The sequence below is a fragment of the Callithrix jacchus genome, chromosome 5 (assembly GCF_049354715.1).
Source record: "Callithrix jacchus isolate 240 chromosome 5, calJac240_pri, whole genome shotgun sequence".
Taxonomy (NCBI): Eukaryota; Metazoa; Chordata; class Mammalia; order Primates; family Cebidae; genus Callithrix; species Callithrix jacchus.
Genome location: NC_133506.1, coordinates 42799485 through 42824823, shown reverse-complemented (window position 1 = coordinate 42824823; position 25339 = coordinate 42799485). Strand labels below are relative to the sequence as shown.

The window sequence follows — 25339 nt, the reverse complement described above, 5'->3', positions numbered from 1 at the left end:
TGAAATAATTTTCAAAGATGCTACTTGCTAAACTGCTTCAACATGTTTTCTTTAGTATTTTCAGTAACAAATGTAAAACAGGGCTATTCAAGGAGAAAATTTAAAATGCCAAACCATAAGAAGGGCAGAAATAGACCCCCTCTAAAAGAATAAAATAATATATAAAAATTGCTATCACTATGCTTATCTGAAGGTGAGCAAATGGAAAAAATGTTCAAATATAAAGTAATATCCATCAGCGTACACAGACTATACACTGAATTGTCAAAATAAGTCTTTGCTATTTTTTTTATTCTGTGAAAATTAATCTCAAGAAGTCTGAAAACAGGTAACTGAGGATGGCACAAAATGGTTGAATGACTGCAAAAATAGCAATATTTCTTTTAAAATATTCTGTATTATGTATATTAGATATACATATTACAAACATATACATGTATATATAACAGCTACAGCTATTTTTATGTTTATGTAAACCTACTCCATTTTATATCACTTGTTAAAGGTCCATATTGTAAAATTAGTGTTACACAAAGCAAAGAATACAGGCTAAGTCAAACTGACTTAGCTATAAATTTTCTTATTAGACATGATCTTGGACAATAACCCAATCTCTGTCACCTCTGTTTCTTTATCGCTGAGATGGGGCATATATGACAAACCCTTGGCATCCCCATTTACAGTTAGGTGACCATAAGAGTAACCCTGAAGGTAAATAAAAATAATATTGCCACAGTATCTAACATCATTAATGCATCTTATCAACCACGATGTGTTTAATTTTTTATTTCTATGATAAAAAGTAGCAGACCAAGACTGAAACTCAGGTTGATGTCAAGAATTACTCCCAGCGAGGCACGATGGCTCACGACTGTAAGCCCAGCACTTTGGGAGGCCAACATAGGCAGATCACTTGAGGTCAGGAGTTCAAGACCAGCCTGGCCTACATGGTGAAACCCCGCCTATCCTAAAAATACAAAAATTATCTGGGCATAGCACATGCCTGTAATCCCTGCTCGAGAAGCTGAGGCAGGAAAATCACTTGAACCCAAGAGGTGGAGGTTGCAGTGAGCCAAGACTGCAATAAGGCACACCTGCACTCCAGCCTGGGCAACAGAGCAAGACTCAATCTCAAAACAAAACAAGCAAACAAAAACAAGAAAAAAACTTCTCAATAATTCTTACTAAATTACCTGTTTTTTTTTAACACGTTTATTTATGATAAATGGGCTTGAAGTTAAAGAAATACTAAATTCTGACCAAAAAAATCCCATTTGGAGAGAAAACCAGGTATCCCTAAACTTGTTTTTTTTTTAACTTATTTGGGGGATTTAAGGTGCCAAACATACCCAGCTCAAATGCCAAGAGTTTTAGTGAAATCCTTTTAGGGTTGCATAAGAAACATGAAAAATGATACACGTAAAGCACTCACTACAACAGGTAAACATTTCTATGATAGCACAGATGAAAAATAGTTAACATTGACAAAAATTTCCAAAATAAAAATGTACGTACGTACACACACACACACACACGATTTTACCTGAAAGATCATGTCTGGTAATAAAACTCTCAGGGTTTGATGGATATACTCTTTCTCCTGTAGTAATGCGGCGTGCCACACAGATCATACAAGATTGCAAATCTACAATAAAAAATTCAGCCTGATAAGTATTATACTTAACTTTTGGATATGTATGTTCAATTGGCAAGCAAGAACACAGAAATCAGTAAGAAGAGTTTTAACAACATAAGTTACAAGTATGTCCCCCTATTTGTTTCATGAACATCAAAAACATATGATAGCTCTTACCTTCCCCTTCCTCCATCATAGCTCGTGGCTGAGACAGAGCAAAGCACTGCATTGTTTCATATCTCTGGCGCATTTCAGGACCGGTGTTTATGTCTTCCAAAATATCATGTGTTTTCATCAACATACGGCAATTGAATGTATGGCTTTTTTGTCTCTGGGTCTCATTTGTCCAGGAAACTCCATTAACTTTGGAAAACAAATTGAAATAACATTTTGAAAAGCTGGTAACTCAGTCTATGACCATCATCAAGAATTCAAGCTGCATTTTCTCATTATGCATGTTTTCCATAGTTGTATCTATACTAAACTTCAGGCTGGCACTATATAAAACATGTGAATAACAGAAATCTTACTGCCTATTTTGTAACTACACACACACACACGCCTCTTAAAATGTATACCAAATTATTAATTCACTGACTCCATATTTGAAAATTTTGCTATTAAATCACATGCCTTTCTATGCTCATTTGATCACCTGACTTCCTAAAAAATACATTGAATTTCCTAAGAAATGATCAAGGAAAAAAAAATTAACCTATTAGAAAATACACATTAAAAGTCTACCTGTAGATTTTGGTAAATTTTTAAGAAAATCCTTTCTGTCTTCTTCATGTAAGATATTGTAAACACTTGTGTTAACCAGGTCCTCTTGCTTATATTGCAGGTATTGTGTGACATTTTCTGACACAAATACAATGTTTCCATCTCGATTCACCACAAACAGGAAACCGTCCAGCGCCTAAAATAGCATACATTAATACAGGCTATTATGGACTAAATTGTATCCCCCTCCCCATAATTCTTAAATTCAAACTCTAACCATCAATGTAACTGTATTTAGAAACAAGACCTTCAAGGAGATAAATGAGGTCATAAGGGTAGGGACCCTAATCCAATATGACTGGTACCCTCCCTATGAGGGGAGAGGAAGACACCAGGTATGTGCATGCAGAGAAAAGGCCATGGGAGAACATTGTGACAAGGGGAATCCAATCCTGCCAAAACCTTGATCCTGAACTTCCAGCCTCCAAAACTGTAAGAAATAAATTTCTCTCCAGCTGGTTTAACCTACCTAGCTGTGGTATTTTGTTATGGCAGCATCAGCAAACAGCAGCCACAGGAGTAAGTACAATGTGTAAAAACTACTGCTGACTTAATTATTGCAAACAACTATAAGCCACCATTACTACTAACATTAGCACCATTTCTACATGCCTTGTTAATAAGAAGAATTGGGGGTGGGGGAGTGCACACATAAATGTGTTCAGCATGAAATCTGAATTAATGCCTAACCTAATTTTTAAAGAATTATATCTTCAAAGGAGATTTTTAAAATGAGAAAAGCATCCTTAGCTCTTCCCAGTTTCCCATTTGATGCCAAGTCAAGCTACAGAAACTGCTACACTATTCCTTAATGAGAATTTATAAAGAGGAATTTCAAAACTGATCAACTAAAAGTAGTTAGAACAAACTACCTGAAACAAAAAGAAGCTGACAAGTTACCTTTATGAAGGGCTTCAGCCCCTAAACAAATACAATGCATATTTTTTTTTCTGAGATAGAGTTTCATTCTTGCCTGGGCTGGAGTGCGACGGAACAATCTCAGCTCACTGTAACCTCCGCCTCCTGGGTTCAAGTGATTCTCCTGCCTCAGCCTCCCAAGTAGCTGGCATTACAGGCGCACACCACCACGCCCAACTAATTTTATACAATGCCCATTTTTAAGTCTTAACAGTTCCTCAAGTATAAAAAACTGCAGCGTGCCATATGATCAAAAAAAAATTTTTTTTAATGTGATCATGCAAAAATTCACCAAAAAATGTCAGAACTAAAACATACAGTCATCATATCCCAGTATCTATGGAAGATTGGTTCCCAGACCTCCCAAAGACAGCAAAATCCAAGGATGTTCAAGTCCCTCGTATGAAACAGTGTATTTGCATATAGCCTATGCATATATTCCAATACACGTTAAATCATCTCTAGATTACTTATAATACCTAATACAATGTAAATGCTATATAAAGTTGTCACACTGAAGTATTTTTTATTGCCTTAACATTATTTTTTATTTCTTTCCCCAGCCCCCAAATTTGTAGTGCAAAACCCATGGATATTAGGCCATTTGTACCCAAATATCTCTGAAATTATAGGTTAACCTTTCTTTCCTGCTTCTTTGTATTTTTATGTTTATATGTGTGTGGTTTCTCAGTTTGCAACTATATTTTTACTAGGGAGGCAAGGCTTCCTGAATTATGTATATTGTAAATACAAGAGCATTTTACCATCATATTCAGAATACTGAATTGTCTCAAAGAAAGAAATGTTTTCTTTTTCTTCTCATTTCCTGACCAAAATTTCATTTTTTGTAACTTTATAATAAACCAAAAGGCAACACAGCTTACTGGACAGTTAAAATTGTTTGCACTTGCCTGAAGTAACAGTGGTCCTAAAGAGTCTTTATCAATAACTCCCTGCCCTGTAGAAGACACATCAGCTTTCTGAACATCATCATCACTGGAAATAGTTTTTCCTGAAAAGACAGAAGGCAGTACAACAAATAGCACATTTATCAGTTATAGACTAAATCACCTTCAAATAGTCCCCAGAATAGACATAAAGATACACAGACACATGCCCCATATACATACAAAACATTTCCTCATAAGAAAATGATGCCTGAATTTTATAACATCAAAACTAAACTTCACAGTTACCCAGGAAGGCAGAAGACACCTAAATTGTTTCACTTCTAAATGCACTATCCACAGCTTCCTGAACGGGAACTAACAAATGACAGGGGCAAGGTGGAACAACACTGGCGTTTTCCAATTGTTTGTTAACCATTTCTAAAGGGTATACCTGGAGGCCCGGCACAGTGGCTCACACCTGTAATCCCAGCACTTTGGAAGGCTGAGGCAGGTGGATCACCTGAGGTCAGGAGTTTCGCCTGGCCAACATGGCGAAACCTTGTCTCTACTAAAAATACAAAAATTAGCTGGGCGTGGTGGCAGGTGCCTGTAATCCTTGCTACTCCAGAGGCCAGGGCAGGAGAATTTCTTGAACCCAGGAGGCAGAGGTTGCAGTGAGCCAAGATTGTGTCACTGCACTCCAGCCCAGGTGACAAAGCAAGACATCATCTCAAAATAAATAAACAAATGCACAGCTGGTCAACACATCTGTCTATTCCCATACTTGCTAGCCTCCATCAGTTGTACTCCCTACCCAAACAAAGGAGCAAAAAGGCAAATATAGGAGCAAGTTCCTTCTAAAACAGGGGTCCCCAACCCCCCAGGCCACAGACCAAAATCAGTTTGTGGCCTGTTAGGAACAGGGTCACACAGCAGGAGGTCAGCAGCAGGCAAGTGAGCAAAGCTGCATCTGTATTTATAACAGCCCCTCCACATCGCTCACATTACCACCCGAGTTCCATCTCCTGTCGGATCAGAAGTAGCATTAGATTCTCACAGAAGTGCAGACCCTAGTGTGAATTGCGCATGAGAGGAATCTAGGTTGTATGCTCCTTATAATTCTCTAATGCCTGATGATCTGTCACTTTCTCCCATCACCCCCCAGATGGACTCGTCTAGCTACAGGAAAACATGCTCAGGGCTCCCACTGATTCCTCATTATGGTGAATGGTATAATTACTTCATTATATGTTACAATGTAATAATAATAGAAATAAAGTGCACCATAAATGTAATGTGCTTGAATCATCCTGAAATCATCCCCCCTACCAGGTCCATGGAAAAACTGTCTTCCACAAAACCAGTCCCCGGTGCCAAAATGGCTGGGGACCACCACTGTTCTAAAAGACATTAGTGTTTTTATTACCTTGCTCTTTTATTTGACGTATCTGTCTTACTGTTTCCTTTAAAATCACACATTTATCTGGTTTGACATTGAAATTGTCAATATCACTAAGATTAGCAGATATCAGCTCAGCCAATTCTTCAATATATTTACTCTCCTGCTCCCGTCTCCGCTTTTCACCACTGCAAATAAGACTAAGGGAAAAGGGGTAGAAAAGGGGAAAGAGAGACATGATATACATATCACAAAAGAGCTGTCAGTGGAATCAGCCCCTATTGTTACTATTGTTTCTTATAGTGTAACTATAGAAAGTAACACTGTTACTTTTTTGGGGGGGGGTGGGAAGGGAGTTTCTTTCCCTCTTGTTGCCCAGGTTGGAGTACAATGGCCTATCTCAACTCAGTACAACCTTTGCCTCCCACATTCAGGCGATTCTCCTGCTTTAGCTTCCCGAGTAGCTGGGATTAGCTGGGATTACAGGCGTGTACTACCATGCCTTGCTAATTTTTGCATTTTTAGTAGAGACAGGTTTCACCCTGTTAGTCAAGCTGGTCTTGAACTCTGATCTCAGGTGATCCACCTGCCTGGGCTTCCCAAAGTGCTGGGATTACAGGCATGAGCCACTAGGCCCAGCCTATTACTTTCATATGTAAACAAACTAAACTCAGCCAACAGAAACTAAGGAAATGCTGTCTTGGAGAAATAGTACAACATAATAGAGATTCATGTAAACCTAAATTCAGTTCCACCTTTGTTAGCTAAGTCACCTTAGGCATAGTTAGCCTGTCTTCTACTTCCTTCATCTAGAAAACAGAGATAAATCGGGCAGGCACAGTGGCTCACACCTGTAATCCCAGCACTTTGGGAGGCCAAGGCAGGCTTGAGACCAGCCTGACCAACATGGAGAAACCTCATCTCTACTAAAAGTACAAAATTAGGCAGGTGTCGTGGCGCATGCCTGTAATCCCAGCTACTCTGGAGGCTGAGGCAGAAGAATCACTTGAACCCGGGAGGTGGAGGTTGTGGTGAGTCGAGCTTGTGCCATTGCATTCCAGCCTGGGCAACAAGGGCAAAACTCTATTTCAAAAAAAAAAAAAAGAGAGAAAGAAAACAGATAAATCATCTTCACCTCTTAAAGATAAACTAACAAATAAGAACAAAAACAGTGGTAGCTACTTATAAATGATGAGGTTTTATTAATTGTAGTTTGTTATTTTTCAACTATCGCATTAAAGCTCAATTGACACTGACTTTGGAAATACTTTAAAAACTATGTAGTGTTACATAGCTTACATTATTTTGTTTCTAATTTTTAAGCTTCTCATTTCACTTAGTAAAAACAGGATGCAACCTCACAAGTAACAAAATATCAACTGATTCTTAATCTTAAACTCATTATTAAAAGATACCAAAGAAAGATGGCTGGGCGTGATGGCTCACTCCTGTAATCTCAGCAATTTGGGAAGCTGAGGAGGGTGGATCACTGGAGGTCGGGAGTTCGAGACCAGCCTGACCAACATGGAGAAACCCCATCTCTACTAAAAATACAAAATTAGCTGGGCATCGTGGTGCATGCCTGTAATCTCAGCTACTCGGGAGGCTAAGGCAGGAGAATCCCTTGAACCTGTGAGGCGGAGGTTGCGGTGAGCCAACACTGCACCATTGCACTCCTACCTGGGCAACAACAGTGAAATTCCATCTCAAAAAAAAAAAAAAAAAAAAAAAGATACCAAATATTCTTACTTATAATAACCTTGGTTATCTATTCATAACTCCTACTCCGCCTTCCATTCAGAAATTCTTATAGGACCATGAATTGTTAATAGTCTACCTTCTACCTGCATCAGCAATAAAAAAAAAAAAAAAAAAAAAAACTTCTATTACATCAGAAAGATGTCCATCTCATCAGTAACACTCTATTTACCACAAAGTGAAACCACAAAAAAAAAATCTAACCAGAGAATGTAAATAACAAGAAGTTAAAATGTTATCCTTAAACAAAGGCAGAGAGAGGGGAACAAGTGTGGTAAAACATCCAGAAACAAATCACCTACCCTTGTCCTGGAGTATCACATGGCAATTTTCGTTTTCGTGAATCAGTGGCCAGTGGATCCAAGTTTTCTCCTAATCCACTCATCTTGAATATACATCGGCAACTAAGAAATATTAGAAATAAGCACATTAAAAAATATACATGATTCTATGAAGGTATGACTGAATGACTGCCTCTTGTAATTCAGAACTACTTTCTCTAAACAGGTAACTCTCAATATTCTTTTTCATAAATGACTATACTGAAAACAACCTCGGATTTCTTATTCTAATATAGTTATGCAGAACATATGTACAACTCCAAAACAGAAATGTTCCTCGAATCCTACTAAAAATGTCTATCTTGCAGTGTGTGGTGGCTCACGCCTGTAATCCCAACACTTTGGGAGACCAAGGCAGGTGGATCACCTGAGGTCAGGAGTTTGAGACCACCCTGGCCAACATGGTGAAACCTTGACTGGCCAACATGGTAAGACCCCGTCTCTACTAAAACTACAAAAATTAGCCGAATGTGGTGGCAGGCACCTGTAATCCTAATTATTTGGGAGACTGAGGCAGAAGAATCACTTGAACCGTGTGGTAGAGGTTGCAGTGAACCAAGATGGCACCAATGCACTCCAGCCTGGGCAACAAGAGCTAGACTCAGTCTCAAAAAAAGAAAAAAAGGCTGATGGAAAAATAATATGCTTTCATTAAAATTTCATTGATGAAGAAGATAAATATGGAGTAATAGTTGAGAAAGATGAGCAGGTTTTAACATTCAGATTACTCAGTAACAATTTAAGACATCTACTAAGCTTTCATTTACTAAGAATTTTATCTTTACTAAACTTTGGTTTAGGACACGACAATCACTGTTGTAAAGAATAAAATTTCAACTAATGAAGCACAACAATTCTAAACTATTTTTTATATATTAAAATGCATCTTGCATTCCAGCTAAACTCTTAGACACATGCTGGAGGACATAAATTTCCACTAGGTGGCAGAATGATACCAAGAAGGAAGACACGAAAAATTTTACCCAATATGCTGATCAAACTTCAAATGTGTAGCTTTAAATTAAAAAAAAATCAAAAGCAAAAAATCCAAAAAGTTAAAAATTTTAAAACCACATGATAATAACATAGATCAGAAAATATAGATTACAACATTGTCTTTACAGCTGCACTAAATAGTATTAATTACCAAGGAAATTCATTCTATAATTTTGGTTGTAAAATGGAAAGGCTAAAAAGCTGAGATTATTTAAATATTTGTTTCTTCCCCATGACAAGTTTAAATGAAGAAGAGAAAATGGCTTAAAATAACTTTTACTAGTGGTGGCTCACTATTATGATTTTTAAACACAGTCAGATCACACAATCTCAAGGGTACTGTATTTTCAAATGTGTTAATGTCATAAAAGACAAAGTCTGTGAACAGTCCAGATTTTAAAGGAAGCTATAAGAGAAATGACAACTAAATGCAATATTTGATCCTAGACTGAATCCTGTACTGGACGGTAGAAAATGCCATAAAGAATATTATTAGATCAACTGACAAAATTGGAATATGGACAACAGGTAAAAGTATTTACCTTTGCCAGGCACAGTGGCTCACACCTGTAATCCCAGCACTTTGAGACGCTGAGGCAGGTGGATCACGAGGTCAAGACATCAAGACCATCCTGGTCAACATGGTGAAACCCCATCTCTACTAAAAATACAAAAAATTAGCTGGGCATGGTGGCACGTGCCTATAATCCCAGCTACTCAGGAGGCTGAGGCAGGAGAATATCCTGAACCCAGGAGGCAGAGGTTGCGGTGAGCCAAGATCACGCCATTGCACTCGAGCCTGGGTAACAACAGTAAAACTCCGTCTCAAAAAAAAAAAAAAAAGGTATTTACTTTTTACCTAATGTTGTCAATATTCAATCTACTTAAGTTGATATATGAGCTAGCATTATTTAAGAGACCAATATACTTAGTACAATATTTGGAATTAAGAGGCTATTACACATGCAAATTAACCTCAGATGGTTAAGAAAAGTACATATATTATGAGTGAATGAATAGGCAGGGCAAGGATGAGGAAGGGAGTTGACACTATGTGATCCACTGAAGGGAGAAACTTAAAAACTCTTTGTACTATTTTCTTGAAACTTTGCTTTAAGTTTGAAATTATCCTCAAATAAAAGAATTTTAAGCTTAAAGGTATGTTCAGTTTTGATTTTCCAATTTTCAAAAGAGTAGCTTGAGTAATCCCAGTGCTTTGGGAGGCTCAGGCAGGAGGATCACTTGAGTTTGAGACCAATCTGTGCAACACAGTAACACCTCATCTCTAAAAAAATTTTTTTTAATTGGCCAGGCATCATGGTGCACACCTATAGTATTAACTACTTAGGAGTAAAACAGGAGGACTGCTTGAGTTCAGGAGTTTGAGGCTGCAGTGAGTTATGATCACATCAATGCACTCCAGCCTGGGCAACCAAATGAGACTGTCTCTTAAAAACAGTAATGATAATAAATAATGATTAAAAAGAATAGTAATTCCATTCCTTAAGGAAAAAAACAGAATAATTCTTGCTATGTCTCTATAATGGGTTTTATATTTTCTTTTACATTTCTTTCAAAGGTTATTTTTAAATTGAATGGCAAACTATCCATTGAGTAAAACCTTTTTTTTTTTTTTTTTTTTTTTTTTAAGACAGAGTCTTAGTATGTCATCCAGGATGAAGCACAATGGCATGATCTTAGCTCATGGCAACCTCTGCTCCCCAGGCTCAAGCAATCCTCCCACCTTAGCATCCCAAGCAGCTGCGACAACAGGTGAGCACCACCACACCCAGCTAATTTTTGTATTTTTTGGAGAGAGGATCTCACCATGTTGCCCCGGCTGGTCATGAGCTTCTGGGTTCAAGTTACCTGCCTGCCTTGGCCTCCCAAAGTGCTGGGATTACAGGTGTAAACCACCACACACAACCTACATTTCTTTATTTTAAAGATTTAGGCTGGGCATGGTGGTTCACGCCTGTAATCCCAGCACTCTGGGAGGCTGAGGCAGGCGGATCACAAGGTCAAGAGATTAAGACCATCCTGGTCAACATGGTGAAACCCCGTCTCTACTAAAAATGCAAAAATTAGCTGGGCATGGTGGTGCGCACCTGTAGTCCCAGTTGCTCAGGAGACTGAGGCAGGAGGATCACTTGAACCTGGGAGGTAAGGTTGCAGTGAGCTGAGATCATGCCACTGCACTCCAGCCTGGCAACAGCAAGACTCCATCTCAAAAAATAAATAAAGATAGAATTTATTCCACATTCTAGATATAATTTCCTTACTTTGGCTTTTGTATATAAACTGAATACCTGAAAACAAAGGGAGAAACTATTCAGCAGATAACAGTACTTCTTTAATTTGAAATATATAATTTAGCCTATGTTCTCAATATTATTTCCATTCTTTGGTGTTAAATATAAGTTGAATACTCAGTACAGAGTAAGGGACCTACCATATAACAGGTGGTCAATAAACGTCTTGAATAAGTATTGAATAAATATAAAAGCAACATTCAACCTACTAAATCATATTTTAGAAGTTTCCTTTATTCTGATCTATAACAATCATTCAATGCAATTCTACTGCTTTAAACTTTTTAAATGTTTACTTCTACAGTTGACATACAGTGTTACAATAAATTCTGGCAGCATAAATTAAATCAACAAAAACTAAGCCATCAAAATATCTTAATATACAAAAAAAATTAATAAGCACAAATTATCAGTTAAAACCAGAAATGCATACATATCATTTGTGTTAAGTCATGTTTATGTGCATATAAAACCTAAATATGTCTACGTATGTCTACAGACACATGCAGCTTTTTCTCTTCATCTCAAAGAACAAGCTACACTGTACACATATGCCTGTGCAATCTTCCTGCTACCAAACTTACTCATTCATGGAGTCTAACCTAATTATCCAAAAAGATACTAAAGGAAGGCTGGACACGGTGGCTCATACCTGTAATCCCAGCACTTTAGGATGTCAAGGCGAGTGGATCATGTGAGGTTGGGAGTTCGAGATCTGCCTAACCAACATAGGAAACCCCATCTCTATTAAAAATACAAAAGTAGGCCGGGCGCGGTAGCTCAAGCCTGTAATCCCAGCACTTTGGGAGGCCGAGGCGGGTGGATCAAGAGATCAAGAGATCGAGACCATCCTGGTCAACAAGATGAAACCCCGTCTCTACTAAAGATACAAAAAGTTAACTGGGCATGGTGGCACGTGCCTGTAATCCCAGCTACTCAGGAGGCTGAGGCAGAATTGCCTGAACCCAGGAGGTGGAGGCTGCAGTGAGCCGAGATCACGCCATTGCACTCCAGCCTTGGTAACAAGAGTGAAACTCCGCCTCAAAAAAAAGAAAAAATACAAAAGTAGCCAGGTGTGGTGGCGCATACCTGTAATCCCATCTACTCAGGAGGCTGAGACAGGAAAAGCGCTTCAACCCAGGAGGCAGAGGTTGCAATGAGCCAAGATTGTGCCATTGCACTCCAGCCTGGGCAACAAAAGCGAAACTCCATCTCAAACAAACAAATAAATAAGAAAAAAAGAAAAAGTACCAAGGGAAAATAACTTAAAATTATGAAAATGGTGTTTACGCAAACATGAAGGTATAATTATATGAGATATAAAATATTTCTTATTTTTTGTTTCGTTTTGCTTTTGAGATGGAGTCTCACTCTGTCACCCAGGCTAGAGTGCAGTGACACAATTTTAGTTCACTGCAACCTCCGCCTCCCAGGTTCAATTGATTCTCCTGCCTCAGCCTCCTGAGTAGCTGGGATCACAGGTATGAGCCTCCACACCCAGCTAATTTTTGTATTTTCAATAGAGACGGGGTTTCACCATGTTGGCCAGGTTGGTCTCAAACTCCTGACCTCAACTGATCTGCCCCCCTCAGCCTCCCAAAGTGCTGAGATTACAGGTGTGATCCACCATGCCCAATTACTATCTTGGTCTTTTAGAACGGGTTTGACAAATTTGTAGTTCTTACTCAGACATGGACAAACTTGAAGTACATGTACTGTACATATGTGTAAGACACCACAATGTCTAAGAGTAAATGACAAAGTGTTCTACAACAAAAGCAAAGTAGAGCAAACATATCCCGAATTTCATTAAACTGACAAGAATGTTCAAAATGAGGAATAAAAAAGCATTTCTGGTCCCCAAAATAATAATTTCGGTATATACAATAATATAATTCCTGAGCACAGATGTCTATGACAAACACTTCAGGTACAGCTTTCTATTTAGTATTAATCTTAGATATAAACAAAAAATCAAAAATGCCACACCTGTTGCCACATTCATTGCCACACCTGTTGTCTCCTTCTGAGAGGATATGTTGTTCAGTTTGGTAGATTACTTATTTTAAGACATAAAAGATAAATGCCTACCACAGACGCACTAGATCTAAATCGCTTTCAATCAACAGTCAAGAATGAAGATGAGAGAGGCGAACAAGGCATGTACCAATACCATGAAGTTCGTAAGGGGTAAGAAACATGGATCAATAACTGCCTGAGACCAGCTTACATTTTGACATCATAAACTACAACTCATCTAGTGTGGAGAATATATGGAGTTGATAAAATCCATCTTCAAAGGGGAAATGATATTGTGAAGCACAACAGCTTCACAATAAGTTTGACTGTAAGAACAGTCTACGTCAGGCACGGTGTCTCATGCCTATAATCCCAGCACTTTGGAAGGCTGAAGTGGATCACCTGGGGTCAGCCTGGCCAACATGGTGAAACCCATCTCTACTAAAAATATAAAAATTAGCCAGGTGTGGTGGTGTGCACCTGTAGTCCCAGAAAATCAGGAGGCTGAGGCAGGAGAATTGCTTGAACCTGTGAGGCAGAGATTGCAGTGAGCCGAGATCACACCACTGCACTCCAGCCTGGATGACAGAGTGAGACTGTCTCAAAAAAAAAAAAAACCCTGCCCCCAAAAATAAAGTCTATTGGCATTGAGTCCTTTCTTAATTCTGACTCCCTACAATTAGATATTATCACCTATAGTTGAATAGAAAAAGAAATTAGGACCACAATATGTACTTGCCCCCAAGTAATCTGTCCTCCCGAAATTGTATCATACATTCAAATAGTGAGATGCATCCATATTTTGAAGTTTCCAATGCACCTCGAATGCACTTACAAGAAGATACACAATCCAGTCTCAGAGGCCTTTTCAAGGCCCTGGCACCACTGTATAGAAAAGAGCTATAGTGAGGAACTTTTCATTTTATCAGAATTTAAAGGCTAAAACCAAGTCAATCTTTCAATATAAACTCTACCACCCAAATCCATGGGCCGTTTTTACAATTATTTTCCTCATCTAAAATGTTTCTACTAAAAAAAGTTCTATGCTACATGACTTAAATGTATTAATATGGCAATACACACTTTAAGACTGCATTTAAGCAATATATTCTATGCAATTCCTTTATTTTTTTTAGAGAGAGTCTCACTCTGTCACCCAGGCTAGAGTGCAGTGGCACAATCTCCACTCACTGCAACCTCCACCTCCTGGGTTCAAGCAATTCTCCTGTCTCAGCCTCCCTAGTAAGCAGCTGGGACTACAGGCGCACACCACCACACACGACTAATTTTTCTATTTTTAGTAAAGATAGGGTTTCACCATATTAGTCAGGCTGGTCTCAAACTCCTGACCTCAGGTGATCCACCCACCTTGGCTTCCCAAAATACTGGGATTACAAGTGTGAACCACCGCATCCAGCCACAATTACTTTAATATAGAATAGTAACAATTAGAATATCTTTCAATGCTATCAAAAGCTAATGCTATTTCTATATTATATGGAAAAGTCCAAAGTACATCAGTAAGATTTAAAATGACAAGTATCTTAAAAAACTAGATAGAATGGTTCCTATAAATACTATAGGTCTTTCTATACATATATAGGTCATCTTTCTATGAACATGTTGAAGCTTAGATATTAACGGAATGTATAATAAATTGCTAGAAAATGAACTTTCATGGAACAACTAATTATTGAAGCTAAAAAGCAGCAAAGAATTATACTTGCTACCTCAAAAACCATGACCATTTTGGTTTACGGCTCAGCAACCCTAGTCAGCTTTACTTTTGGTTATTTGGGATTAAGACAAGATGGTAAATGCTTCATTACACATAGCAAATTAGCCAAATGGACAAGGATACAGGAAATACTCCCTGTCCAAAAGGAAAAGATATCGATCAACATTACCAGTGTTCATTAGGCAGGCAAGAAGTTATTTTGGGGACGTAAGAAAGGCTATACTGCCAAAATAGGAGATGGGTTATCCAGTAAATCTAAACTGACATAGAGACCAACTAAATTAATAAGGCAGAAATGAGATAATTTTGTGGCAGTACAATGTTAGGCATCTCAAGTATACTGGGTAATTTATTTACCATGACCCTCCAAAGTATGAATTACTACATTTCCATTTTACAGATAGAGAAATGGCTAAATAACTTTCCACTAGATCACACATATTCTGGACGGCAGTGCTGGAACTATAATATGTTTTCAGACTTCATAACCAACGAAGTATATATCAAATGTTTCTGGGCATTTTATTCCCCCCGCCCACAACCACCAAAACAAGTCATTTACTATAACTTGTTTTGGTTATATATCCAACCAAACTATATCCAACCATAAGTATATCCAATCAGTTAGCCAGAAAATTTCTCAGCTTATCTGTAAGAACACTGAGAGGTTATGACAGCCATAGTTTAGGGGCATGCAGTATTAGGGACAGGGGCAAGGAGGTGCTCAAGCTCAGCAGATACTAATGCTGCCTTCAAGTACCTTACCTAACCATTACCCTCCAATGTCACTAAATTGCCCTTCATGGAGGTCTAATATTATCCATGACCCTTACTGCCACTTGAGATGGGCAGTGGCTCACATAGCAAGAGCAAAATTTGAGATCAAAAAGTACAAACAATACCCTAAAATGGTCAGTCAAATGTTGTTATTCTTGGGTTTGCTATGATTAAACGGTGAAGCTACTTAACTATCCCAGCAGTAATTCAGTTTACCCATCAGGTTTGTTTCCCTAACTTATACAAGGTATGATTAAATACACTAATTAGAGAGAGGTTTGCTGTATTTCTTGAGAATCATGGCAACTTAAGGAATTTTTTTCAAAGAGCTGTGGATCTGAACTGGTTTATTAAAAACTGTTTTCAAGCACAATGCAAAAGCAGAGACTGCTCAAGCCAATCAGATAAAAACAAGTTCTTGGGAAGAATGAGACAGTCATACATAAAAGTTCTACCCAAACTGACATTCCTCATCAGACAACTTAGAAAATAACCACCACTAGTTAATACAAGGGCTTAATCTTACAAGGTTTTTTCTCTATTCTAAAAATATCAAAAAGTTTCTTAATCTTCTTTGTTTCAATCCATCGTCCATACCCTTACTAATAAAATAAGTGGAACTCCAAGAGAACTGGTACCATGGAGAAAAGGACTGAAGAGAACTATAACATGTATATGTAAGAGACAGGGGAAGGCAGGGAAGAGTCAAGTTCATAAACATGAAACTGTTATAAAAGCATCCCAAGTGGATGACTCGTCTAGTTAGTATCCCCTACCTTTGTTTACCTTCTACGCTGGTAAGGAAGAGCTGTGAGGAGACAAAGCAGGAGGGGAAAGAGAAGGACATTTTTAAAAATTTATTTACTTACTTTTCTTCTGCTTCTTCATCCTCTGTCAGAGAGGCAAATTTTTTATATCATTTTGTTTTGTGGTTGATAATTTGCTATTATGTTTTGTACGATAAACTATAATGCAATCCCTCCCCTTTTTTTTCAATTTAATTCCATTTCAGCTTACACAGTTTGCATGTCCAGAATCATTTTAGACCCAGAAAACAGAGATAAAATGACACTACCAACTTCTAGAACTCTCACACTAGCAGAACAGGAAATCATAAAAACAATTAAATTTGATAAGTGTTTAAAAAAGAAGGAATCATATGAACACAATGAATAGGAAAGCTAGGAGCCTACAGTTTTTAGAAATAAAACATATACATGCTGTCTACAAGAAACTACCTTGGTGGAGATATATACAAGAAAACAGTATAACCTCAGTTCTTGGTAATACCTTCTCCACTATCTTTCCTTTATAATGCCAGCATATTGGGTGAAGGGGTAGCAAGGAACAATAAAGTAAAACATCCTATTTTTAATATATAAATTGAACAGAAAAGCATCTGAATGTAAATTATTTTATGCACAAGGTTTCATTCTCTTCTCCCTTCTTGCACATTATGTTCCAGTTTAAACCTGATGGTTTAAACCTGATGAAGTTGAATTCAAACATAAACTCCCCAGAGACTACAGTACCAGAACTGGGCATACCAATTAGCCAACACAGGTGTTAGTTGCAACTGGAAGCTTGTTGCCAGGAGACCTCTCAACCTCTACATGAGCAACAGAGTTGAAGTTCACAGATATACACTGTGCAGAGGGAGTTAAGGAAGCCAATTCCATCTAAATCTAAATCAAATTACCCTCTCCTGACAGCATACTAACTAGCGGGATAACTTTTGTTTTAAAGGTTACACTGACTTCTAAATTTAATACACTAAATCTAACTCATATACAAGAACAGACTTAAGTCTGAGTTTCATAAACTTGAATTTGGCTTCATTTTAAACAACGTATTAACAGTCATACTTCTTCCTCATCAATCACCACCAGCAGCCCCCAAAATGACCTTTATATTAAAAGTTTTTAATAAAGGTAACTGAAACATTTCCTATTTTATTTTTAACCTTAAGTCATTAATTCTTTTTTAAATCTCTCCCACATCCTTTTCTATCTAGAATATTCCTGCAAGATTAATTTGTCGCTTCTGGTAAAACCAACCCCAACTCTCCCAATTAGACAAAGTTTTCCCTTCTTTATCCTAAGTACTTTCCATACTTTTATTATAACATTTTATAAATTACACTATTTCTGTCTCTTCTTCCTGCCTTGTAAGCCCTAAACCATAGCATAAACTTGTATGTAACTCTATTTTATTATAAACTCCTTTTCTTTTTAACTACTACCACCATTCCTCTTCTCTTTTCCAACTCCAGTTCTCCTTTGCCTTCCCACCAGCTATACTTTTGACCAACTCCACATCTTTTTTGTTGTTGTTTTGGTTTTCTTTTTTTTAAACGTCTTCTTGAAATACAGAGAAGATTCTCCTTTTGCAGAGGTATAAAGAGAAAATTTGGCCAGGTGTGGTGGCTCACACTTGTAATCCCAACATTATGGGAGGCCAAGATGAAAGGATAGCTTGAACCCAGAACGTCAAGACCAGCCTGGACAACATTGCAAAACTTCATCTCTACAAAAAATACAAAACACTTAGTTGGGAATGGTGGCGCACACCTGTAGTCCCAGCTACTCAGGAGGTTGAGGTTGAGAGGATCACTTGAGCCCAGGAGACAGAAGTTACAGTGAGCCAAGGATCGTGCCACTGCACTCCAGCCTGGGCAAAGGGAGTGAGACCCTGGTCCTGAGGGGTGGAAGGAGTGGGGATTTTTGTCATCGTCTGTATTGCTGCTTAGTCTGTGGCTCAGTCTTTTTTTTCCTGATCTCACCACTTGTTACTCCTCAACAATTATTAAATAACTCTAAAGGTCAAAAGAATCCTTAAAAAAAAATGTTGCCGGGCCAGTTGCAGTAGCTTACACCTATAATCTGAGCACTTTGGCGGGGCAAGGCAAAAGGATTGCTTGAGCCCAGCAGTTTGAGACCAGCCTGGCAACAGAGTGACTCTGTCTCTACAAAAAAAAAACTCAAAAATCAGCTGGGCATGTTAGCATGTGCCTGTGGTCCCAGATATTTAGGAGGCTCAGGTGAGAGGATCACCTGAGCCCAGGAAGTCAAGTCTGCAGTGAACCATAATCATTGCACTCTAGCCTGGGGAAAGAGCAAGACCCCGTCTCAAAACAACAACAGTTTCCATATCCCTAGAACAAAATTTGTGTCTGATAACAAAATTTGTCTTTTCAAATAAATCTCCAAAGTCATTATTCATCTAATGACAACAACAATACCAATAACAAATAAGAAAATACACATCAAAAAGTCAAAAAAGAAAAAAGCTCTCAACATTGTTTTCTGGAGGGTGGGGTGGCACTAGTAAAAAGGTTAAAAGGTGTCAGAACTGAAATTCAATAAAAACCCTGACCCTCTCCATTCCTCTCTAAAAAACAGCTACTGTATTATGTGGAGCTAAAAACTTACACCATTAGGTCAAGATTGTTTCAGGGAAGAAATGTGCAGCAAGTAAAAATATAAAATACTGAAAACAAGAGGAGATGCATATCACTCAATTTAAAATACAGCATTAAAAAATAAGAGTAAGTCTGGTGATTAAACGCTATTAAAATATTCTTGGCTGGGTGTGGTGGATCACACCTGTAATCCCAGCACTCTGGGAGGCCAAGGCAGGTATATCACAAGGTCAGGAGTTCAAGACCAGTCTCACCAAGATGGTGAAACCTTATCTGTACTAAAAATACAAAAATTAGCCGGGCATATCAGCAGACACCTGTAATCCCAGCTACTCAGGAGGCTGAGGTAAGAGAATCGCTTGAACCCGGGAGGCAGAGGTTGCACTGAGCCAAAATTGTGCCATTACACTCTAGACCAGGCAACAGAGCGAGACTCTATCTCAAATAATAATAATAATAAATAAAATACAACACAGCTTGGTTTTTTTCTTTGTTGCTGTTCAAAGGTTAGTTTCATGATCCATTACTTTAAAGACCTTTTTTTCTGTACTTCACAAAACCTGCCTATGCATGTCTAGTAAATGAAGTCTATGCATTACTATTAGAGAATATTTGAGGCAAGAAAACTTTATTATGAACTTCTGTAAAATCACTCATACACCTAAACTGGTTAAAACCAAAACCTACTTCAGCAATTATCTTGTGGTCTCTGTTCAACATATTGGGTGCTGTCCACATAGAAAAAAGAAATTGCATCCCCAATGCTAAGTGCTTGGAGTAGATGAACTGCTGATCAAAACAGACAGGGTATTTTGCCTTCAAGGAGCTGATGACTCAGTGTCAGAAATTAACAAACTAGTAAGTAAATCATCAGCAACTGTATTATATGCTACAAAATGTCTTTATTTAAAATTAATGGTGGCCAGGCACAGTGGTTCACGTCTATAATCCCAGCACTTTGGGAGGCCGAGGTGGGTGGCTTATGAGGTCAAGAGATCGAAACCATTCTGTCCAACATGGTGAAACCCCATCTCTACTAAAAAATACAAAAATTAGCTGGGCGTGGTGGTGCATGCCTGTAGTCCCAGCTACTCAGGAGGCTGAGGCAGGAGAATTGCTTAAACCCAGGAGGCGAAGGTTGCAGTGAGCCAAGATCACACCACTGCACCCTAGCCTGGCAACAGAGCAAGACTCAGTCTTAAAAAAAAAAAATTAATGGTTAATCTGTGATGCAGAAACAGAAACAACTGAGTACCTGACATAGCCTATAATGTTATATAGCTATTCAAAGTCCTAAATTTCTGTAATAGATCTGGTTCTTACTAATAAAAGAAGTAGATTCAGGTTAACAACTAAATGCCCCTCAAACTGGCCAAACTTCAGATTGGTTACCTCAGACCTCCTCTGTATTTAACTTCTGCTCTGTGGGTTATGTCAGTATTCACTATGTTAGAAATTAAAACTTAGAAACATTCGCTTTTTTTTTTTTTGGAGACAGGGTCTCAGCTCTGTTGCCCAGGCTGGGTTTCAGTTGCAGCACAGAATAGAAGCAGTTGTAACAGGAACTGAATGTGCTGCTACAAGACATCAAATACAGCAAGGTGAAAGGTTTAAGTCAAATGTTTCTAGAGTTCCCACCAAATTCACTAGATCTCAAGCCTTTTGATCTCAGGATTCCTTTATCTCTTGAAAACTAGAAACCTGTAATAACTTCTATGTGGGTTATGTCAGTATTCACTATATTAGAAATTAAAACTTACAAACATTCGCTTTTTTGAGACAGGGTCTCAGTTCTGTTAGTCCACTGTGATGCGATCACAGCTCATTGCACCCTCAATTTGCTGGGCTGAAGTGATCCTCCCACCTCAGCCTCCCAAGTAGCTGGGACCACTGGCATGTGCCACGATGTCCAGCTGGTTTTTTTATTTTTTATTTTTTAAAGTGGAGACAAGGTCTTTCTATGTTTCCCAGGCTGGTCTCAAACTCATAAGCTCAAGCAATTCTCCCACCTCAACCTCCCAGGGTGTTAGAATTACAATTACAGGCATGAACCACCACACCACATTCATCAACCTTTTTTTTTTTTTTAGAAGGAGTTTTGGTCTTGTCACTCAGGCTGGCTGGAGTGAAAACAATCTTGGCTCACTGCAACCTCTGCCTCCCAGGTTCAGGCAGTTCTCCTGCCCCAGCCTCCCAATTAGCTGGGATTACAGGCAACTACCACCACTACCACCATGCCCAGCTAATTTTTGTATTTTTAGTAGAGACGGGGGACAGTATTTCACCATGCTGGCCAGGCTGGTCTCAAACTCCTGACTTCAGGTGATTTGCCCATCTGATTTGCCAAAGTGCTGGGAGTGCAGATGTCAGCCACTACACCTGGGCCTCATTCACTTTTTAAAGCCCATTATATATTAAAATAAATAACAATTTTTGCACACAAAAAAATTATGAAACAATATGAGAACACTGACAGTGTTTACATATTTGTAAATAATTAGCTGACTTAATAGAAAACAATTATTTACTTCTGCATTCCACCTGGTAAATTTTGATTAAAGGATATAAAGAAAATCTGCCCTCACAAAGACAAAAAGGAAGGATTATTTTAATAGCCTTTTATAAATAATTATGGATATTACTTCTGGTTATTACATTAAAATAAATGGTAATTTCTTAAAGGTTAGTTTTATAGAAAAGAAAAACATAATTTCCCTCTACCCTATCTGAGTTCTTAGTTGGGACAGACCCCTTAACAAGACAAATTAACCAAAGAAAATCAGAAATATTGTAAGTATACCTCATATATACATGAGAGATACCCAGAGAAATGAGTAAATTTGTTCATTTCTAAGAGCCGGCTTAGAATTCAGACTTAAATGCCATCTTCAGCTGAAACAAAGAACAAACGGCATGGGGGATCAGGGGCAGTGGTTATGGAGAGGTGAACAAGAAAAGCATGGTAAACAACAGTAAGGCTTGTTACATAGATTTAAGTCTATGCCTTCTCCATTAATACGTTTCTAGTGATTGAATCATCCTTTTCCTGGTAATGAGGAAGACACTCTTACAAGTGAGATTTCCTTTATAGATATAAATTTTCCCTTATAAAAGGGTAACGTCTACTCTGTTTTCAGAACTTCTCCTGTGTCTCAAAATAATTCTTACACCAAAAAGGCATATTTTAGGGCATATTCTAGTCTCCTACAGTTGCAAAGTGGAATCTGAAGCCATATAAATGAATTTTCATGTGGTCTCATTAAAATGCATTGGATCTAACTTGCACTCTGAACAGATCTTTAACCCAAGCATCACTGTATAATCAAACACTGGTCATTTAGATAATACGGGTTCATTCAGTTTAAGTAGATCTTTCAAATGCTGGTACATTTCATTATACTTTTTTTTTTTTTTAACCCATATTCATTAAATGTCACCATCTCTCTCATCAGGAAATAAAAAGCTGTCATGTTCATGATGGCAGATTCAAGTTTACTCACTTATAATTTCACTTGATGCTCAAATGTTATCACTGTCAACCAATAGTCAGATGTTTTCCCTGTAATGATAGGTCCATCTCCCTCAATTTCAAGACAGTCTCCAAATAACCAAGATACAATAGCCATGGTTTGTCATTCATTCAAGTAAAAATGGTGTTCCACGAAATAAGGAGATACTTCAGTTCACAATGCAAACAACTGCACAAGTGCTTTTCCTGGAGACAACCATCACACTTTGGTAGCAGAAGCCTTTGTGCATATTTTCCCATTCTCATCACACAGAATATTAAGACAAAAAAACTTAAGGGTAGAGATGAACAATGTCGCTGCTTCATCATAGACAATCCTAAGCAGAAAACTGACTTTTTTTCTTTATGAGCGCATGCCAGTGAAGAATGTAACATCTTCCTTAATAGAGTCTGGTGCCACTGCCCTAATTCATGGTAAGGTGTCAGCAATTTTATGCATCACTGCTTTTGCACCATCAGTGCAAACATCAACAGGATGAAAATAGCAAATAACACATTAGCATTATTATGAGAACAGTCTTAATCATGCAGACCCCTAAAATTCTCAGGAACTTCTAGGGGTCCATGCACCACATGTTGAGAGCCACTTTATCAGATTAAAGTTGAGGCCAAGAGCTTGAAAGGTTGAGGCCAAGAGCTTGAGGCCGTGGCTTCTCCAAAATATCCCCCACATTCATGTAATAAATGTTTTAGGGTTAGGAGCAGTGACTCATGCCTGTAATCCAATACTCTGGGAGGCTAAGGTAGGAGGGTCACTTGCCAGGAGTTCAAGACCAGCCTGGGCAACTCAGCAGGATCCTGTCTCTACAAACTACAAAATACAAAAAAAAATTATCCAGGTATGGTGGTAATAAAGTAAGCAGACAAGTAAGTAAATAAACAGATGCTTTAGTACCTACTAATCGCAGGTCTATATAAACAAGCCATGTTGTGAGATCAAAAGAACATGGAGACTTCTGGATAGGATAACAGAGAAATGCTGCTATCAATCAACAACACCTTATTCCCTTGCTCCAAACAATGACAGATTAAATACCAATTTTGTATTAACTTCAAAAGATACAGTTATGCTCAAACATGACAAACATATTTGTGGACCATAACAGAGGAAAAACATAAAGCAATAAACTAATAACACCATGAACCCAACTGAGTTCTAGGACAAGAAACAAGCAAACGCAGTCAGGAAATCAAATCATGCACAAGATAAGAGAATCAAAAGCAAGGCTCACAGGTAAAAACAAAAAAAGTTTCACAGGTGGAAACCAAGCAAAAAACTTCTGAAAGGAAAGTGAAAAAAGGTATTATCAACAGCTAAAGTTATTACTTCAAACTGCCACCAGCAGTTGCAGAGGATATAAAGTACTCTATTATATATGTACCTCATATATACATGAGGTTATTTTGCATTTTTAGTAGAGACTGGTTTTATTATGTTAGGCTAGTCTCGAACTCCTCACCTCAGGTTATCTGCCCACTTCGGCCTTCCAAAGTGCTGGAATTACAGGCGTAAGCCACATGCCCAGCCTCTATTTTAAAAATAATAATTGAAAGCCATTAAAAATGATAAAAAGAAATGGAAGAACCTTGCGGTGCTCACGCCTGTAATCCCAGCACTTTGGGAGACTGAGGCAGGCTTAACACCTGAGGTCAGGAGTTCAAGACCAGCCTGGGCAACATGGTGAAACCCCGTCTCTACTAAAAATACAAAATTAGCTGGGTGTGGTGGCAGGCACCTAAAATCCCAGCTACTCGTGAGGCTGAGGCAGGAGAATCGCTTGAACCTGGGAGGCAGAGGCTGCAGTGAGCCCAGACTGCACCACTGCACTCCAGCCTGGGCAACAAGAGCAAAACTCTGTCCCAAAAGAATAAAAATAAAAATAAAAACTCTGGTCTCAATTAAAAAAAAAAAAAAGAAAGAAAAGCAGTAAGAATAAATGGATGTTAAAAAAAACTATAAGCTTTCACGAATTAATAAGAATCTGAAAAGACAGTATCATCAATTATCCATGGCCAAACTCTGGATGGACATGGGATACTTTTATCTGAAACCAAGAATCATTAGACAAGGTTAATTCCTAGACTGGACACACAAACATCATCATTATCAGTAAACCAAAAAAAAAGATAGCTCCCACACAAATGGAGCATAGTGAAGTAAAGAGAGGAGAAAACACAGACTTGAAAGCTGATTTGAGCCCAGCATGATCTCACCAAATTTGTATCTCTTAACCTCAATTTCATCTTCTCTAAAATAGACAACCATCACCTTTACAAAGTTATTGAAAGGATTAAAAACCATAGGTAAAACAAAACTTCAGTGATGTTGGCAAGGCTCTTGAAAAATGGGTCCCGGCCAGGCGCGATGGCTCACGCCTATAATCCCAGCACTTTGGGAGGCCAAGGCAGGTGGATCACAAGGTTAAGAGATCGAGACCATCCTGGTCAACGAGGTGAAACCCTAAAAATACAAAAGTTAGCTGGGCATGGTGGTGCGCACCTGTGGTCCCAGCTACTTGGGAGGCTGAGGCAGGAGAATTGCTTGAACCCAGAAGGCGGAGGTTGAGGTGAGCCGAGATTGGGCCATTGCACTACAGTATGGGTAAGAACAGCGAAACTCCGTTGAGAAGAGAGGAAGGGGAAGGGGGAGGGGGGAGGGGGGAGGGGGGAGGGGGAGGGGGAGGGGGAGGGGGAGGGGGAGGGGGGGGAGGGGGAGGGGGAGGGGGAGGGGGAGGGGGAGGGGGAGGGGGAGAGGGAGAGGGAGAGGGAGAGGGAGAGGGAGAGGGAGAGGAGAGGAGAGGAGAGGAGAGGAGAGGAGAGGG

The 25339-nt window shown here is 38.6% G+C and overlaps 1 protein-coding gene across 50 annotated transcripts in view; it reads right to left on the bottom strand.

Moving 5' to 3' along the window:
* The window catches only part of NCOA3 (nuclear receptor coactivator 3), a 147191-nt gene that overhangs the window by 25312 nt on the left and 96540 nt on the right, over window positions 1–25339 (bottom strand). For 37 of the 50 annotated variants that reach the window (XM_078371862.1, XM_078371861.1, XM_078371865.1 and 34 more), the window contains 6 exons: window positions 7687–7788; window positions 5654–5826; window positions 4249–4349; window positions 2381–2555; window positions 1814–1999; window positions 1544–1645 (listed from right to left, as the gene is read on the bottom strand). In XM_078371862.1, coding sequence (XP_078227988.1) covers window positions 1544–1645; window positions 1814–1999; window positions 2381–2555; window positions 4249–4349; window positions 5654–5826; window positions 7687–7769 — 820 coding nt within the window. In that variant the 5' untranslated portion in view covers window positions 7770–7788. Of the gene's footprint in view, window positions 1–1543; window positions 1646–1813; window positions 2000–2380; window positions 2556–4248; window positions 4350–5653; window positions 5827–7686; window positions 7789–10829; window positions 10948–25339 lie in introns of those variants that run through there. The other 13 variants (XM_054255430.2, XM_054255432.2, XM_078371866.1 and 10 more) reach the window with 3 other exon arrangements.